The sequence below is a fragment of the Plectropomus leopardus genome, chromosome 23, assembly GCF_026936395.1.
Source record: "Plectropomus leopardus strain MGB_pleo_1.0 chromosome 23, ASM2693639v1, whole genome shotgun sequence".
Classification (NCBI taxonomy): domain Eukaryota; kingdom Metazoa; phylum Chordata; class Actinopteri; order Perciformes; family Serranidae; genus Plectropomus; species Plectropomus leopardus.
In genome coordinates this window covers 5,192,428-5,210,779 of record NC_142198.1, presented here as the reverse complement: position 1 = coordinate 5,210,779, position 18,352 = coordinate 5,192,428, and the positions used below count along the sequence as shown (strand labels likewise).

Below are 18,352 nucleotides of genomic sequence, written 5' to 3'. Positions count from 1 at the left end.
CATTTGGTCCACTTTCTGGTCTCCCCCAAGGTCGCCCTGGAGAATAAGTATCTTCACTTTGACTGCGAAACCTTTTTAACATTGTTAGCACCAAAAGCTGTGCTGCCACCTCTAATGGTAGTAACAAAGCCAGCAATGTTAAAACAATCAACAATGCTGAAAGGGTTTTGCTGAAAGGGTTTTACAGCTCAAAACTGAGCTGCTTATCCACCTAAGAGACGAGAAGGGAGACTGGAGGGCTGGCACAGAGTTTTCACAGCAAGGTTTTTGGGTCGGTACAGCATTATTAGCAGACATCGATGAAAGAGTGGTGCCACTAGCTAGCTAGCCCCTATCAGACCCAAGTGGTGCACAGTCTCATAAATCAAGAGCAGCAAAATTAACTTATTGGCCCCTATGTGTGACCTGTGAAAAATATTCCAGGCGGTCAGCATCTCTAACTGCAACCTTTCAGCAACTCAAAAGTGCTTGAACCAAAAATGATCAGTCAAAAGAATCTAACTTTGAGAAGTCTTTGACAGAGCTCATGTATTGAAGAACATCGTGATTACAAAGTCTACATGACTTTATGCATAGAAGTATCCGATAGAGTCCTAACTAGGGCATATGTAGCCATTGAAAAGTTTTACAGCGCTGTACTAGTCTGCAAATGCGAACAAAGAAACCCTCAAGCACGGCAGCAAAATCTGGCACACATAATTCTCTTCTTCACACACACACACAGACAAACACACAAACACTACACAACACCAGAGCTCCAGGCCACGCATTGTCCAATCCATTTCTCTCTCCATCATAGCAAACAGTATTGCCTGTGGCCACGCATGTTGACACTGAAGCATCTGGAGTTGCTCACAAGTGGACGCCCACTCCATCCCTTTAGACTTTGTTATCACAAAGCAGAAAAATAGAAGGAGAGAAAAGAGTGTGAGCTGTGTGGGGTGAAATTAACGTCTTGTGAGAACAGGCATGGCTGGACTTTGGCTCCTCCAGGACGTGAGGATGCTTAATCTCGCTGCAACATCTGGCAGAGGCTGGGCAGGCGGAGGCAACATCAAGGCATCCTACTGTCCAAAGGCTCTTGAGCAATTTCAGAGCTGAAGAAAGACACCATTCAGTTCTGTTCCACCCTTCCACTCCTTGGTATTTCTTTTCCCTTCCAATGAGGTTTCTGTGTACGTGTGTGTGTTTGTTTGTTGTTGTTGTGTTATTTTGCTCCCTATTCTTTTCTTTTCAAGTGCTTGCGAGTGGAAAGCTAACCAACAATCTTCCACAATCGATTGCTTTGTTTGAACACAGCGAATCTCTTGTGCGCCCGATGAAAAATGCACAGTTAAGCTTCATTGATCGCAAAGAATGGACAAATTGCGTTGTTATGCAACGGCGTTATATAAATAAATGCCCATCATTCTCAATTGCCTTTGCAGTTTATCATTTTTTGGCAAGATCAAAAGCAGGTGGTCGGCCCTTTAGCCAATGCTATTCAAAAAATAACGACAGCAGTTGGAATTTGAAGAAGGATCATGTACAAGCACCATTTGTTCCAGAAACAAACAAAATCTAGGTTAATACCATAATGACATCAGTACATTTAATATTTGCCTGACTGTGTTTTCTCCTTCTGTTGCCTTGACGTACACGCATTTAGAAAACATTCAAGTTTTTAGTCTGTGATTTTGTTTTATTTCTCCTGAGCAAATAAGAACAAAATCCATAATCTGGTTTGGATCATCCAAAGTAATCTCCTATTACTACAGGCCCCATACAAATCTATAATCCTGTATCTTTAGCCAACATCAAACTCCATTTTTAACGTTAGGGAAAAGAAAAAAAATGTTATTGCCTTCCCCGAGGGTGAGATTAAGTTGGGGGTCTGCGTGGCTCAGAGAGAAAAGATCATTAGCCTTGATCAGATTGATTAAGATCAGCGTGGGCAGCTCGGAACATCGCTCACCCAAACAAAGCACCGGGTCACGAAATCTATCATCCGGTCTCAGAGGCCAGCCACACTGACCGCGCTTAGATTTGATCTGTTACTGTCCGGCTGCATGTGAGCCATTTTCTCTCAGCCCTGTCCATGGTCACGCTCTGCCAGACCATCATTTGGAATTTAAAATGGCTGTTGTTCAGCGTCTGAATGAACAGCATGCATTTTTATTGTCTCTGCAATGTATTGTTTCTTTTTAGCTTTTTCTTCTTTTTTGTATCCATATCTGAAATCCTCTTATATTTACACAAATACATTCAAAGCAAAAATACCATCTACACCACTACAATGTTTCATTATCAACCACTCTATGAAACAAAGTCGAGTGTTGGGTCTCATTCCCAAGTTGTCCTATACAGACAGTTTGGGTTGCTGATTCTCTTCTGTGGTATAATGATATAATAATATATATGTATGATATATCTGGCAACCTTGAAATGAGACTTAACAATGCATATATATGCGTTACACTAACGTAAACCTTGCACAATGCTTATTTGCTCTACTGTGAACTTTTCAATATTCCCTGCAATACATTTTTGCACATCTCGGCACAAAACTGTTCTGAAAGGAGCTACATTGTATGTGTCTGTCATGTTATTGTACTTTTTAAAGTTTCTCTACCATATTGTCTTGTAATTCTTTCTATTCTATATTTAAGTTCTTGACTGTTGCAGTACTTTTCCTTACTAGTATTATTATTATTATTATTATTATTGGTTTTATTCATTTATTTATTTTTAATTCCTCATAATGTGTTATTGTACATTAAAGGGTGGTACCAAAAACAAAAGGAAATTTCTTGTAAGTGAAAACCTACTCTGCGATAAATCTTTTTCTGATTCTGGATATTAATGGTCTTTCCCCAGAGTTACACCAACACAAACTAGTGCAGTTCGGTGTTGCACTCTCCCAGCAGATCCAGTTGGTTAAAATGGCAACCTCTAGGTCATGAGGCCATTCATCTGACCTCTAAGCTTCCACAGCCTTCAGCTATCTTGTCATTTCTTTATTAGCCTCTGCAGGAGCGCTGTTGTGTCTGGCTATGAGGTAAACCTCTGCTTACATTATGAAACTATACATCACACATGCAGTCCTCTAGGGAAAGGACATGCTATCAGTACACAGATGGCAATGTGCGACTGGCTCGCCGGTAAAAACAGGTCAGTGTCGCAGGCACATCATCAATCGCCGCTACAGTGCGAGAGCGAGGGCCACCGGGTGCCTTCCAGGGGCACCGGCCTCCCCAGGGCTTTCGACGTCCCTGCGCATCATCAATCTAAAACAACCTTTGAACACATGGTCACCTACACTAATTAGAGCAAATACGTTCACAGGGAAAGCCTTAAAATAGAAGAGAAAGGAGTGAAGTAGCACTCTGAGGGTTTAGTACCCAAAACAATGAGCCATTAACTAAATCTATTGAGCTGTCTTGTTGATCAGAACACACTGGGAACACAACTCCTTGTTTTTAATTAAATGACATGACTTTGGAGAGCACAAATTAATTGAGGTGTTGGCATTTACATTTTAGGACTTGTTCGTTTAAGTAAGTATCTCTATAAAACCCTGGAGTGTGTTTCATTTTCTCAGTCAAAAATAAACTCAAAAATATTTCTCACATAGTAGAGTTATGGTGTTGCTGGAAAGAACGATTAGACCTCTGCACAAGGAGAGGTGTTCCCCTCTTAAAGTGCTGGGCGCACACATAATTAACAGGACGCTTAACTTACAACTTATGCCCTTGCCCTGTGCAAAGAAAAATATGCAGAATGTACTTGAAATCAGAGAGAAAAATGCAAGTACTGAGCTAAAAGGTTAGGCCTGAGTGGCATTGCCTTGACATTCCCAAACACACATAAAGTACACTATATTTGGCACAACACTTTGTACTAGAACTCCTTTACACACGAGTTTGAGAGCTTGGTTTTAGTTCTGAAGTCCTCTGAAAGTTAACAGAGGACCCCGGGGTCCCTTAGGAGTTGCCTGCCCTCCCTCGGGTGTATCAAAGAGTACAATCACCCATCACCCTCCTCTGCTCCCTCTCTCACTAAGCTTCTGACTCCACATCAGCGTGGAGGGGCTCCTCCATCAGACAGAGATGTGAGACTGCTGCCATTTATTCCTGTTCCACACCTTCCCCCTGACATTTTCCCATCAGCACTACTCACATGGCATGGGCTGCAAGGGCACTCACACGCATAGCCATGTGCACACACACACACACACACATACAGTCATTACGGGAGGCCTGCTTCTCTCATGTAGGAACACACTGAGGAAATGTCAGCTTCAAACACCCTACAAGTGCTCTGCACTCTACATACCAAGCACAGAGCAGAATTCAAATCAAGGTCAGCGGGTTAGCTGATAACAAGGAAATGACACTATGACATATGCTTTTATATTTCCTATACGCCACAAGATAAACACCCCATGCTTGGTATGAAGATTGAGAAATAAATGCAGCATTAAAGTTTTCAGCTTTAAAAGAAAACCCCGAGCAAGAGGGGTGTTTGTCATAGTGATTTCCCCTGCTGGTTCAGGCGGCGTGATAGGTAATCCATCACCTCAAACTCAGCAAGGAGGAAATGCAACTCCAAAACATGCAGACAGCAGTTTACTGCTCAACACACAGATTCAAAAAAAAGCTTTATTTTCTCTGAGTGTGTGATTTGACTGACAAACAGACTCAGTCAACCAGTGGGTGAACCTCTACCTCAACAGAGTAAAGTGGAGACAGCCTCCAGACAGACAAGCCAAGGCTGATCCATCCCTAAAGTCTGCTACACCCAGCACTGGTTTAGTGCCTGGCCCTAGGGCTAATGAGGCCCCTCAGGGGCCCCGACAGGCAGCCTCCGTTCGCCTTTGCTGGAGATAGGAAGGAGACAAGCTGGGAGACAGTATCTCAAAAATTGCCATGTCATATCTTGTTAACTTTAACAAAACTTTGGTAACTGGTAAACTAGCTCAAGGTTTTCAAAGCTACCATGAGAAATTGCCTTTTTTTTTAAGTGCATGACTATATTTCTCACAACCATATGCTTCTATCTGTAGAATAAACTGCAGTAAAATAAAAGAAAATTTCAAAAGACAAGATAAAATAAAAAAGAGAGGGATAATTGTGCTTGTACGTTCGTCACTTTTGTCTTTTTCGGAAACTGTAATTTAGGCCCCCTGGAAGTCACGTATAACCGCAGTCCAAACTGACAATGCCCCTCCCCAGAGGGAGAGCACAGAGTATTAACAAGCAGCCAGCATCAGCATCCATGACAGCATTAAGGGAAGCCATCAGAGGGCCCGAGAAGTAAAGCGTCAGTCTTACCTTCAACAGCATACTCTTCAGCTTCAGGATGGTCCAAAGGGAACGCATGAAAAAGAGAGAGAAAAGACACAAAGAGCACACTCATTAGATGTTACCTCTTCTTCAAGTCTTCCTATTTTGTCTTCAAATTAAATCTTTACCAGATAAAATCTAAATAAAGACTGCCGATGAGGCTTGAGATCTTGGAGACTTGACAGAAAAACAAAATTAAGTCTGCTCCCCTGAACATCTAAGCTGATGTCTTTTTCTTAAAAGGCTGCAATAATTTCACAAACACCCATATTTTTATCTTCAAGAAATGTCCAATAGGAGTGTGGAGAGCCCTCAGCTGGTGTACTGTAACCGCACTGCCTCCATAGAGAAGAGGAGGCTTCAGTCAGAGAGGATCCCCAACTGAGAGACACTGACTCTCACACACTTCTCTCTGGCTTAATGATACAGTGAGATGGAGTCATAGAGTTCAGGCTACAGCAGGACGCTTTACTCACAACAGCCACCCTACAGCTGCAGAGGCCAATCTGTGATGCTAGAAAATAAAACTACTGATGCCTGCCTCTCTGAAAATCCCATGTTGGAGGATGAGGGCCACTTGAGAATGTAAAACAGCCTCTAGCTTGGTTTGGCATCCCTGTGGAGAGCTTGGCATTTTGATCTGGTATTGTGGCTGCAGGACTTAAATCTTCATGGAACGCTACTGTATTAAGTTGTTGCGTGGTCAATAAGATTCTATAGTGACTGCACTGGTTGAATGCGTTAGTTGAGTCAAGTATTTCAGTGAGAGTATTAACAGCTTCAGGCGTTTTGTACTGTAGCAGCACATGATTTATGGAAAACTATGAGGTCAAGTAAAGTGGAAAATATTCTACATTTTAGAGCTAAAAGGGCAAATCTATTTTTTATATATGGTCCATAAGCCTACATAGTTGCTTTTAGCATTAAGATTTTATTAAACATCAACCATTTATCAATCTGGAATGCACCATTGGGTGGGCCAACAAGGCCAAAAAGCAAGCAAGTCAATCAGCTTTCATAACATAACAAAACAGTTCCTGAACCAAAGTCCACTGACCAAATCATATCGCTGCTTATGAATTAATTAGTATCACTGACCTCCATGGTTTTCACAGTTTGTCTTTAGTTTAAACAATGATCTTACAGGTAACTGAAAGCAGAGGATTAATAGATGTATCACTCCAGGGGATGTGATATTCTCATTATGTGTCTCCGTTGTCCTGCTCCACAAGGGATTCAAATGCCAACCATACAACAGCAACCCTCACAGACATCTAAGTAAGACACCCAGGGGCTAACAGGGATCCTATCTTAGATAGGAATTAAGCAATCACAGAACTATTCTATGAGGATTTCCAAAGATGATGATGGCATTGACCCTTTCCTAAATTCAAAATAATTGCCATAACCGGCAGCAAAACTAGTCCAAAATCAACTTTTTTACACACCAGCCAAGGGATATAGTAGATGAGAAAATAAAAGTAAGCATATCTTTTCCCAGCAAAAGTAATCAAGTGCTTTCTTTTTGTGTTACACATACATTTGTTTCAGTACATTTCACTGAGACAATGAAGTATGTACTTTGTGATTCAAATGGGAATGTGGAGAGCATTTTTTAGAAGAAAATGCTCAAAAGCTTTCTTATGTATATGTGATGCCCCGGTGTGAAAATGGGGATATAACGAGGAATACAAATTCTTTATTCTAACCTTTTCCACCCAATCCAAGACAGAAAAGACATCTAAAATGCTTTCACTGAGACAATAAAGCATTATATTTTCTACAAATGTATAGAGGACATCAAAGAAAAAAAATTGAAGCACAATTATAAAATACACTGAAAAGCTCTTCACCCAGATTGAACTTGTGAATAAGTTCATTCTGATGCAAGATAAATATGCAGTGCTTTTATTGTCAAGGTAAGAATGGAAAGAGTGAATATGTAATGTAGGAGGATTTAAAAAGTTTGCCATCTTGGTTCAGCCTTTGTGTTATTATCTTACTGCATTCAGAAGTACTGGCACAACTTATAAGCCTTGTCTGCACACTAGTCTAGATGCCAGTAGCAAGTGAAGAGTATAGCGGAGGAGCTGTTGTCCTGTACGGTAAACAAAGCTGCAAAACACTCAAGACGGTCAGTTTTGGGGCACAGTTAAGATGCATGTAAAAAGACATTAGCACATCAGCGTGCCTGTAAACGACACCCAAATGCAACAGAAACTCTCAGCATAGTTTTTTTTTTCAATAAATGACTATTTAGGACCAAACATTTAACTGCCAGTGTGGTGGATAAACTCGGATATTTACTCGGAAATCCACCCCTCAGTAGAAGCTTAGCGGGTGTAAATTTCAGAACTTGAGCTGCACTGATGTTAGGTCTGTATGGAAAAGAAAATAAATCACATGAAAACCAAAATATAATAATTAAAAGACTACTCAAACCATATGATGACGTTTTAACTTTCCCGAACCATGTATGAAGGAGATCAACTGCCAAGACTTTCAATTTTAAATTTTGTCTACATGCTACATCCAACTCGCCCACAAGGAGGCGTTAGACTCTGTGGTCATACAGACATGATTAGTACCACCGACTCTGTGGAGCTAAAATTGAACGCCCATCTCTTTTTGTCCATAATAGAAAGCTAGCTAGCCAGTGACAAGTAAGAGCCATTGATATTATGCCTACAGGCACATTTTAATTAAAGAAACAGGCATGATAGCATGAGTGCCGGTTGAAGAATTGGAATTTAGAGTTATATTTAGGATTCATTAGGTTAAGATATCATTGGAGGTCTGAGCTAGGATAGAACACAGCCGCAAGTTTAGGCATTGCTTCTGCAATAGGAAGATAGGATGTTTCCTTTCTTTGCGACTGAAAATAGGACAAGTAGTTGGAAAGGATATTTTTCTGTAATGAGGCTTCAGGATTTAGTCATAACACTTTAAAATTCCTGTTAAATAATGTGTGAAAAAAAATCTTGGAACTTTATTTTCATAAACATTTAACTAAAAAAACTATATATATATATATATATATATATATATATATATATATATATATATATATATATATATATATATATATAGTTATTAAGTACATAACACTTTAGAATTTCTTTTGGATAAAGTGGAAAACTTAGTTGGAACAAATTAACTTGTTTGGGTTATCAACTTTAAAATATGCAGTCATAATTATGGCAATCACGTCTTTAATTACCATATTTATGAACATACATTTTTAAGTTAATTCTCATAAAAAAATGTGTATATACAGTATATATATATATATATATATATATATTTTATATATTTTATGAATTATGAACACACGCTTTTAACTTGATTACTAGGATGAATTATTGGTCAAACATTTTTTTCCAGACTATTTTAAAAGGAATTTTAAGGGTTTATATATTTAATTACCATAACTATGAATACAGTTGATTTCTCAAAAAATTATGTGACTAAATTTTTCAAATTATTCTAAAGGAATTTTTATGTGTTAAAGATTAGTATATCCCTGGTGCTTGAACTGACTTTGAGGGGACAAGGTAACTGTCGCTAATACTGACATTTTCCATATAACCATCGACATAACAATAAAAAGTGAAACCTCTCTTCAGGTGTAGATAGTCTAGGGTGCATTTTAACATCAGAAAGGACACCAACACACTGATTGAAAGCCCTTCATGAATGACGGAGCACCTGCCAAGCTGAGGCATGGGAACCGTGTTTGTCTGATGTAGAGCAGTGGCTGTTTATATAATCACTAGCCATGACTCTGCCTTTCCTCTCGTCTCATCTCTGATCAGAGTCCATCATCCTTTCTTTCATTGTGCTCCCTCATATCTTCCTCTCTTTCTCCCACGCTCAGGCAAAGGATGTTTGATGTACAGTAGTGGATGTTTATATCATCCCTGGCCATGACTCTACCTTTCACCTCCACTCATCTCTCAACATAGTCCCTAATCGTTTCTCCCTTTGTAGTCTCTGCGTCTGTCAAAACTCAGCTTCATTTAGTCGACGGGAAACTGCTTCTGTTCAGACGTGGAAAGATAGAGGAACAAAAAAAATATTTGTTTTCATTCTGAAACACTAGATTTAATCTCCGGCAGTTTGGAAGCTGGTGCACTCGATAAATTGAAAGACTGTTAACTAATCGCATTATGCTCGACTTAAAATCAAAGAAACAACGTTTCCAATTTCAAGACATAGTTTTGTGAAAATTAACACTATGTGTTTGTTTGCCTCTGCCCATCAGTCAAACTGCAATTACAGTTTACATCCATGTCTGTAAAACATGGATGCTGCACACACAGAAGATCTCTCCAATCAGCACACTTTCAAGGTGGACGCCCAAGATTAATGTCACCAGATCAGAATCTGACCAAATGTCTCCTCTTCAGTCCCTGAGTTATGATGTTGACTAATGTGTTTTTGCAGAACATTATAATGTCACTGTGAAGTTGACCTTTGACCTTTGTTGGATATAAAAAGTCATCATTTCATCATATTATCCTATTGGACATTTGAGTGAAATTTTGTGAAAAAAAAAAAAAAAAAGCTCAGAATTCTCAGGGTCAAAAACATGTCTTGTGAGGTCACTGGGACCATAACCTTTGACATCCGACCACCAAATTCTAATTAGTTCATTTTTATCAAATTTGAAAAAAATCACTTGAGGAGGAGAGATTGCATTCAAAAGAATGACGCTGATGCAAGGTCACAATGACCTTGACCTTTGATTTATGACCGCCAAAATCGAATCAGTAAATCATTGAGTCCAAGTGGACGTTTGTACCAAATTTGAAGAATTTCCATCACAGTGTTTTCCAGATATTGCATTTACGAAAACGGGGCCGATGGACGGAGATCAACAGGTACGTACAGCCACAGATTTTACTGGTGCAAAGGAAGAAGGTTTCTTTTTTTGTGTGTGTTTTAGGTCACATTCTTTATATTGCACCAAGAAAGACATTCATATCTCTTGAAAACTTGAAGAGTCATTTGTCAAGAGGCCACGCTGCAGGGAATGGTTAGCATAATTTTAATGTTAAATCCACATCATTTCAAGGTTGAGTCTTTCTTGACAGGTATTCATTTTGAGCAAGCTTTGTTTCACACTTGGAATAGTTGTGAAATGTAGCCTTAGGGAAGAAATATGATTTCAGTCAGACACTTGGTGGGATATACCCCATCTCTCTAAGCTTGTCCCTTTTATCCCATTGATAGTTTAGAGTACTCTTTACCACCCATTACCTTTATCCCAGAGCTGTTTTCCATTAGGGTGTATTCCACGTAGCCTCAGGCTTTAAGCTTCACTGGGATCTTTGTCTTTTTAATGTACTTTGTGATTCATATGGGATTGTGGAGAGTGTTTTTTTTTTTTTTAGAAGAAGAAAACGCTCAAAAGCTTCCTTATGTATATGTGATGCCCCGGTGCGAAAATGGGGCCCCAGGATATAAGGAGGAATACAAATTCTTTATTCTAACCTTTTCCACCCCAACCAAGACAGAAAGACATCTAAAAAGCTGAAATGCACACTAACTCGCATTCAAATTGACAGCCAGTCAAATGTGACATTTCTTTCATATCTCTAAATTAGTGTGCAGTACCTCCAGAAACAAAACTAAAATTAATCAAGGAGACAGTCACAGGGTACAAAAAGAGAGCAGAAATCAGACGTGGGCTGCAATAAAAATAGATAAAATAAGTAAAATTCAGATGGAAGCAGTGGAGAAGCAGGATTTCTTCACCAATGAATCCCTGGGGGCTTTGGAGGCAAATGAGAGACTTTTCAGACCTAATCCTAACCAAGCTAACTAAAGGATTTACCAAGGGGGGAGAAGCATGCCTGCATTGAAAAACAGCCTCCTCTCCATCACTTTCCTTCCATTTCCATGCACACAAGCTACATAATAAAATGTTGGTTGGTTACAAAAAGAGCGTGAATGGGCATAAAGTAGTATTGCAAATATTGCAAAATACAACACAAGATCTAAATATTTATAACTTAAAATATTCGAACTCAACTCCAGGTTAAATACTTTTTTTAAAAAGTACTTAGGAACTAGTTTTCATAACAAGATACATTATTGCACAAAGACCTACCCATGATTTATTCTCTGTCAGAAAATATTCCGTCAGTTAATAAGAGACAGGGCTTTAGAAATCAATGTGCATCCTGAGAGAATCTTCTGTGATTGTTGACTTCTTTTTAAAAATAGTAATCTATAATTCGCAGAATAATTTTCTCATTATAGATAAAGGGGCTAAAGCACAGCAGCAAGTCGTCGCAGAGGGAGTTCAAGCTTAACATCACAGGCAACAAGAAAGTGACTGTGTATCTCTCTTGCACTTACACTCAGCTTGAAAAGCACATGCAAATCACACCAACATCTACATTTTATGAACTTGCTACAAACTGTGAAATACACAGTTGGATGTATTGGTATTTTTTTCTGTTTTAAATAACAATAAAATGTACAAATGTGCAAATAGTGATATTCAGTGAAAGCTGTTACAGTGTGAATCTATGGTAACTTTACTATTATCTGCTGAATAATGACGATGTGCTTAATCAATAGAGTACCAGTTCAGTACTCAGTATTTGATTTTGTCTAAAGTTAAACTGTCATCAAATGGTAGCGGATGGGTTCCACCAAGATTGAATTTTGGCCAATGTGTTCTGCCTGCGCTCAAACGTGATTGGTCAGTGCTAGGGCTAGGTGATAACATGAAAATCAAGAATCACAATGTTTTTGAGAAAATATCTCAATATCGATATTGTATGTTTGAGTGTTGGTGCTTTGACAAAACATTTACAGAACAACATTTCAGATAAATAATCACCAGTAATGTAGATATAATGACTGAGTGGATAAAGGCAAACAGAATAGCTCAAACAGTCTGTTCAGAAATTTACATTACTTTACTGTAATGCAGTCTAAAAAAACAAGAAAACAAGAAAACACAGCAATTATGATCCAAAATCTCAAGAAATGTCTAGTCTCAAATCTTGATATCAATATAATATTGATATATTGCCCAGCCCTAGCCAGAACTATTCTATAAATGGATTACAAAAGAAAACCAATCTGTTTATAGAGATCATGACAAAAGAGTGACATCTTGTTTACTTGACAAAACAATAAGAAAATCCTGCGGTCACATGCAATCCAGTATAGCACTGCCATGAAATGTGTGCATCTTATGGAATTTAATTCTTGTGGAGATGATATAAATAAGGTAGTGATGTACTTTGAGTTGAACTCGACTAGACTGTGTTTTGACCTCAAAATATGCAATATTTCCACTGAATATATGAAAAAATCAAATTCAAATGTATTTTGGCCCCTAAGCATATAAACCTGTCAATATTTTTTTTTTCATAAAGTGGTTTGCTTGGCCTATATTCCATCTGTTTCGAGCTGCAGTTAACCTACCCTGTATTTTGTAGGTCAAATGTGGCGTAAAGCAAACACGCCACCAGAGTGGATATTTGAGCAGCACACAATGCAACATTTTCTTTCGATCCACACAGGTTAGCACTTACCCAAACAATGCTGGGCTAGAGGAAGAGTGGGTTGTTTTAGATTTTTGGGCAACAACTTCGAACAAAGAGGCCCCACGGTGCTGTGAGCAACACTGGCTCTACTGCTTTCTTTGGTATACCTCATGTTGAGTTCTGCATATAAAAACAAAGTGTAGCCCAGTGGTTTGCTTTGGATTTGGCTTTTTATTCCAAACTTCAAATACAAACCATTATTTTACATGCCCCATGTCTTGTGAGTGTCTGTAGTTGCAGTGGAAAGACTTCGACAGTCTGTTATTCTGCCCGGCAAAGTGTCGCTCAAGGAACTGAGTTCAAAAGGCAAAAGAAAAGAGAAAAAAAGTATTCTCCCTCCAATGCTATTTGACATAAGCGAGGTACCGAGGAAAAGAAATGACAACATTAGTGAGTAACAGAGGCGATGGAATAGAGAGAAGACAGGCAGATGGATAGAAACATGCACACGCACACAAACACTTGCTCTGGCTTCCTCTTTATATTCTAATCAGAGGCAAGCTTTGTCCTGAACTCTCCCACATTGTCAGAAACTTTCTCTCTGACTGACAAGTTAATCCACAAGACATGGCCTTTGCAGATTTCACAACAAATCTCGACAGCAAAACACAAAACTTCCGCCTGACAAATGTGCAAATATAGCAGAGGCTTTCTAATCCTGATAAAGAAAAAAGAAATAAACATATTGACTGATTTATCTGGCAACAACACAACATATAAAGCATTCCCGATTTAATGAAAGATGTCAGGAAGGGAAAAAGAGAACTGGGGTCAAATGGAACGGATTAGAAAGATGCAACCTTAAACAGATGTATAGAGTTTTTTCTCACTGAGCAGTAAAAGCTTTTTTTGCCATCTCAGGTGTACATAAACATTTTCTGTATTAAAGCAATATTTGGAAAAATGACATACCACATGCCATGAGCCAAGGAACAAGTGATTAGTATTTGGTGCAGATCAAGAAAAGTGTAAAGGATTTGTTCACACGGTGTAATAGCGTGACCTTTCTCTACCTGTGACTGTCAGTCATTATGTTTTTCTTTAAGTTCAGATCTAACATTTCTAATAAAATCTATTTTTAATAGATTATGAGCGTAGGCAGAGTTATGCACTCTGAATGCCCTCTAGACAAATTTCTTGCAGAAACAATCACACACATCTGTGGTATATCTGTGCGTTCAGACTTAAAAAAGACAAACTAGTGTAACCTCACACAGTGCTGACTCATAAAGCAAGAGCAGGTATCGCAGGGAGGTCAGGGAGAGGTAATAACTTGAGAAATAAATGGGGGTGCACCTTTTCTGCCAATGTCACCACAGCACTGTGAGTTTAACTTAGAGGAAGGGGTAAAGCCAATAGTTGACATACATCAGAGCCTTGGGACAAGGTGCAACAAGGACAAGGTCAGAAAGAAATAAACAAAGATTAAGAGAGAAAATAAACTTAAATTTGAGATAAAAACCTCAGTGGGAAACATTAGGTATTAAAATGCACGTTTATTTAAAACTGGGTAATCTTTTATGAGTGGTTCATTAATCCGATTAAAAGGTAATAAATAACGCCATTTGATCATACCCTGTGAATAGACAGGTTTTGAGAAGCAATAAAACAGCGTATCAGCTTTTTCAATATAACAAAACAGCAAAGAAGTGTTTCAGCAGGGGAGAGCAAAACAGAACTGATTCCAAACAGTTCAAATGAGATGTGGGCTAATTAAGCGAGAGATGATCGCTCGTCTAATAGGAGCCAACTGGGGAGAGCGAGGGGTGAGGGGAGGAAAAAAGACAGTAAAGGAAGACAATTTGTTGATGTTCAAAAAGATATGAGCGTGGGGGGTGGAGGAGCTATCAGAAACATCAGATTATACAACCAGATCTGTTCTGTGAAGATCAGCAGTAAAAAAGGTTTTATAAGGTCAAATGTAGCTTGAAATGCTCTTCCGTTTACGAAAGGCAACCGAAATAAAACTAGAATTACCACCTTGCAGTTGAATACCTGTGAAGGAGATAAGCTGTTATTACGGTTTACATCCGTGTCTATAAAAATATGAATTCTTCATACGTATCTTCCACCCGGCAGAACATTAGATGTATACAATCAGGACAGTGCCAAGGTGGGCCCCTAAGATTAGTGTCGGCAATTTAGTGTGTGAACAAATGTCTCCCCTTCTGTTCCTTAGTTTTGGTTTTGAATACTGGCCAGACAAGTGTTTCTGATTTGTTTTTTTACAACATTATAATGTCGCAGTGAAGCTGACAGTGAGTTCATGCTGATATTTCAGTCCAAGTCGACATTGTGCCAAATTAAAAAAAAAAAAAAAAATGCTGTTAAAGTGTGAGAGATATTGCGTTCATAAGAATGAGAAAGGATGTTTGGATATTATATTCTATTCTATTAAACATTTGCGTGTAATTTGGTCATGATTAATGTATGAATTCTTGAGTTGTGGCCAAAAACATGTTTTGTAAGGTCAACGTGACCTTTGACCAGCAAATTCTAATCCATTCATTCTTGAGTCCAAGAGAATGTTTGTGAAAATTGGAGGAAATTGCCTGGTGTTCTTGAGATACTACATTTGAAAGAATGTGACAGACATGGTCAAAGTAACCTTGACCTTTGATCTATGATCAATAAAATGTATCAGTTGATGATTGAGTTGAAGACATTTTTGCCAAATTTGAAGAAATTCTCAAGGTGTTCTTGAGTTACTGCATTCAGAATTAGATGGATGCAAGGTTACAGTGACCTTGACCTTTGACCTATGACCACCGCATTCTCAACAATTCATCCTTGAGTCTAAGTGGACATTTGTGCCCAAACTGAAGGAATTCCCTTCAAGGTTTTCCTGAGATACTGTATTCACAATGATGTGACAGACAAGGTTAAAATGATCTTGACCTTTGAACTATGACCACCAAAATCGAATCAGTTCATCACTGAGTCCAATTGGACGTTGACATTTGAAAAACTTTCCTCAAGGTGAGATATTGCCTTCACGAGAACGTGACGCACGGACAGATAACCTGAAAGCAGTGCGTCCAGCCACAGCTGCTGCCGGCACGGACAAATTAAAAAAAACAACCTTACAAACTTTATTGTAACATCCATGTTACAATGAAGTTTGTAATGTGACTGAATTTAAAAAGGAGATCATTTCCATTCCACCTCCACTTCCCCCTGTGGGTGTCGGTTGATTGACGGGAAGCAAAGTGTAAAATAATACAGCAATAATATGAAAACACTCAACTGAGGCACAATGAAATATTGAAAAGCCTGAAAGTTTGACTGAATCAAATGAATGCCGTAATGGATTATCTGGCTCTGTCTATATTCAAGTCTGTGCCACTAGTTTTTCACAATATACAAAGATGGATGGCAGCAAGTGGCTTCTTATAAAGGGGAGAAATTGAGCACGGATATCTGGATCTCTGCTGACTGTGTGCAGACAGACAGCGAGAGGAAGCAAGCAGACCACTGACAAAACAAACTGCAGTTATTATCCTTTACCGATGAAATGCATTGAACCTGTGTGGCATAAAGTGCTTACAAAACACTATCAAATTGCTAACAACACTGTACAACATGAATATTTAAAATGACAAAAAAAACAGCAGGTACTTCATAACGGGGGGATGAGTGGGAGATGGTTTGGGGGGGTGAGTGTATCTTTCACCAATCAAGCGTTGGCCCGGCTTGGCTGCCTCCCGTTCTATTAGGACCCTCCAGCCTAGCGGACTTAATGACATTTGATTTTCAACTCGGCTCATTTTTCACCACATTTAACCCTGATTTTAAACTCCACTGCAGTTCGTATCATTCACGTGTCACCGCAATTAAATTCCAAAGTAACGGCTGGCGCCCAGTTAACTAACATATTCACTGAAGAGCAGAGGGGGAAGCATTTTCATGTTTCTATTCAAGATTTGCCGTAAAAGAGGAGCCGCTTTCTCTGCAGTCGCTGATGACCGCGGGATGAACTGGATTTCATAATATTCTTAGATTTGAAAGGGATGTGATTTATTTCTTTGCTAAAGAGAAAAGGGTTGTTGGGGTAACAGATTAAAGGAACACCGCACGCCTATAAATCATTCCTTCTTGACGTTCAAAGCACCCAAGGTCACACTGTGACAATGAAATGTTTTCTTGTACACTACCTACCTTGTGTACAGTGACTTCCTACATTTCCCAGAATGCTTTCTGCCAACCTAGAGATGTATATGTGTAGGTGGAAACAACAAGCAGCAGCTGAGCATATTAAGTTCAATCCAGTGAAGAAAAAGTGAGCACAGCATCACATCATCCTAACAAAACATGTCCTGTGGCTGCTTGGCATTGTGGTCTATTAAGGCTGCTGTCAGTGGGGTATTTCTGCCTCTTCTACAGTACAATGACTCTCTCCCTGTATGACTGCTCAACACTGATGTAAAATGGCAGCTCGAGTAAGTGCAACCAAGCCCTTGCTCTTTGATTATAATGGTCTGGAACCAAAACCTGATGCTTACTGGTGGTGCTTTAGATGGCTGGATTTTTCTGTGCAATTAAATTGCACTCTCACTATGCTGGAAGTATCTCAAAGTGGCATTATGTCATCCGGATTTGGACAGTTATTTGTGGAAATGAGACAAATACACGACAAAACAGAGGCTGTATTTTAAGGATGATTCTAGTTTGGACATGGGTGATGTAAAACTTCAGGATTTTAGGAGTGCGTTTGTTTAAAAAAAATATTACACGGATAAAGAAAATTAAAGATGACATTTGTTCTCCCTGAATACAGACGATTTCCTCTACATGTAGACGTAACTGACTTTTTATTACTATTTCAAATGAGTTTGTGTACTCCGACTAATCCCTGTTTAAGGTGACCTAAAGAGATTTGTTTCCATAGCTCCTGGAATCTCTGACTATGATCATGAACTCATCAAATGACATGAAACGCTCATGTTTCTTTGTCCCGCACTATTACATCCTCGGTCAGATTATTACTTCCAATGAACAAAACCAAAGGTTAGATTATTTAATAAATACGCAAACATGCAAGGTAGTGTTCAGCTTATTGGAGAGCCTTTTTTGTGTTTTTAATCAGCACTGGATCTACTACAGGATGTATTATCATTTACTGTCATTTCACTGAAGGTACTGCGTATTCACTGTGGTGTCCTTTGTGTTTTTTTTCTCAACGGATGATCAAACAAGAATGCTGTTCATGTACTATCGTACAATGACGTTTCCAGGTATGCATCTTGCATCTCTGATACATTTAAATCTGAGAGGACTCGGTAAACTCACTAACAATGCCTCCAGGGGACTCATCCTATTATGTAGCATGTTGCATATTCTCTGAAAATGTTACACTGTAAACAACAAGTCCATGTTTGAAATAGAAACAGTGAGGTCATGTGCTGGAACTGTGCAACACACAGACTGTGCAATATCTAATTATTTATTGCTGTTACA

At 38.9% G+C, this 18,352-nt stretch overlaps 1 protein-coding gene across 3 annotated transcripts in view; it reads right to left on the bottom strand.

Annotated features, from left to right (window-relative positions):
- nrxn2b (neurexin 2b) overlaps positions 1-18,352 on the bottom strand; it is an 883,386-nt gene that overhangs the window by 687,451 nt on the left and 177,583 nt on the right. For all 3 annotated transcript variants that reach the window (XM_088073122.1, XM_088073124.1, XM_088073123.1), the window contains one exon: positions 5,313-5,333. In XM_088073122.1, coding sequence (XP_087929248.1) covers positions 5,313-5,333 — 21 coding nt within the window. The remainder of the gene's footprint in view (positions 1-5,312; positions 5,334-18,352) is intronic.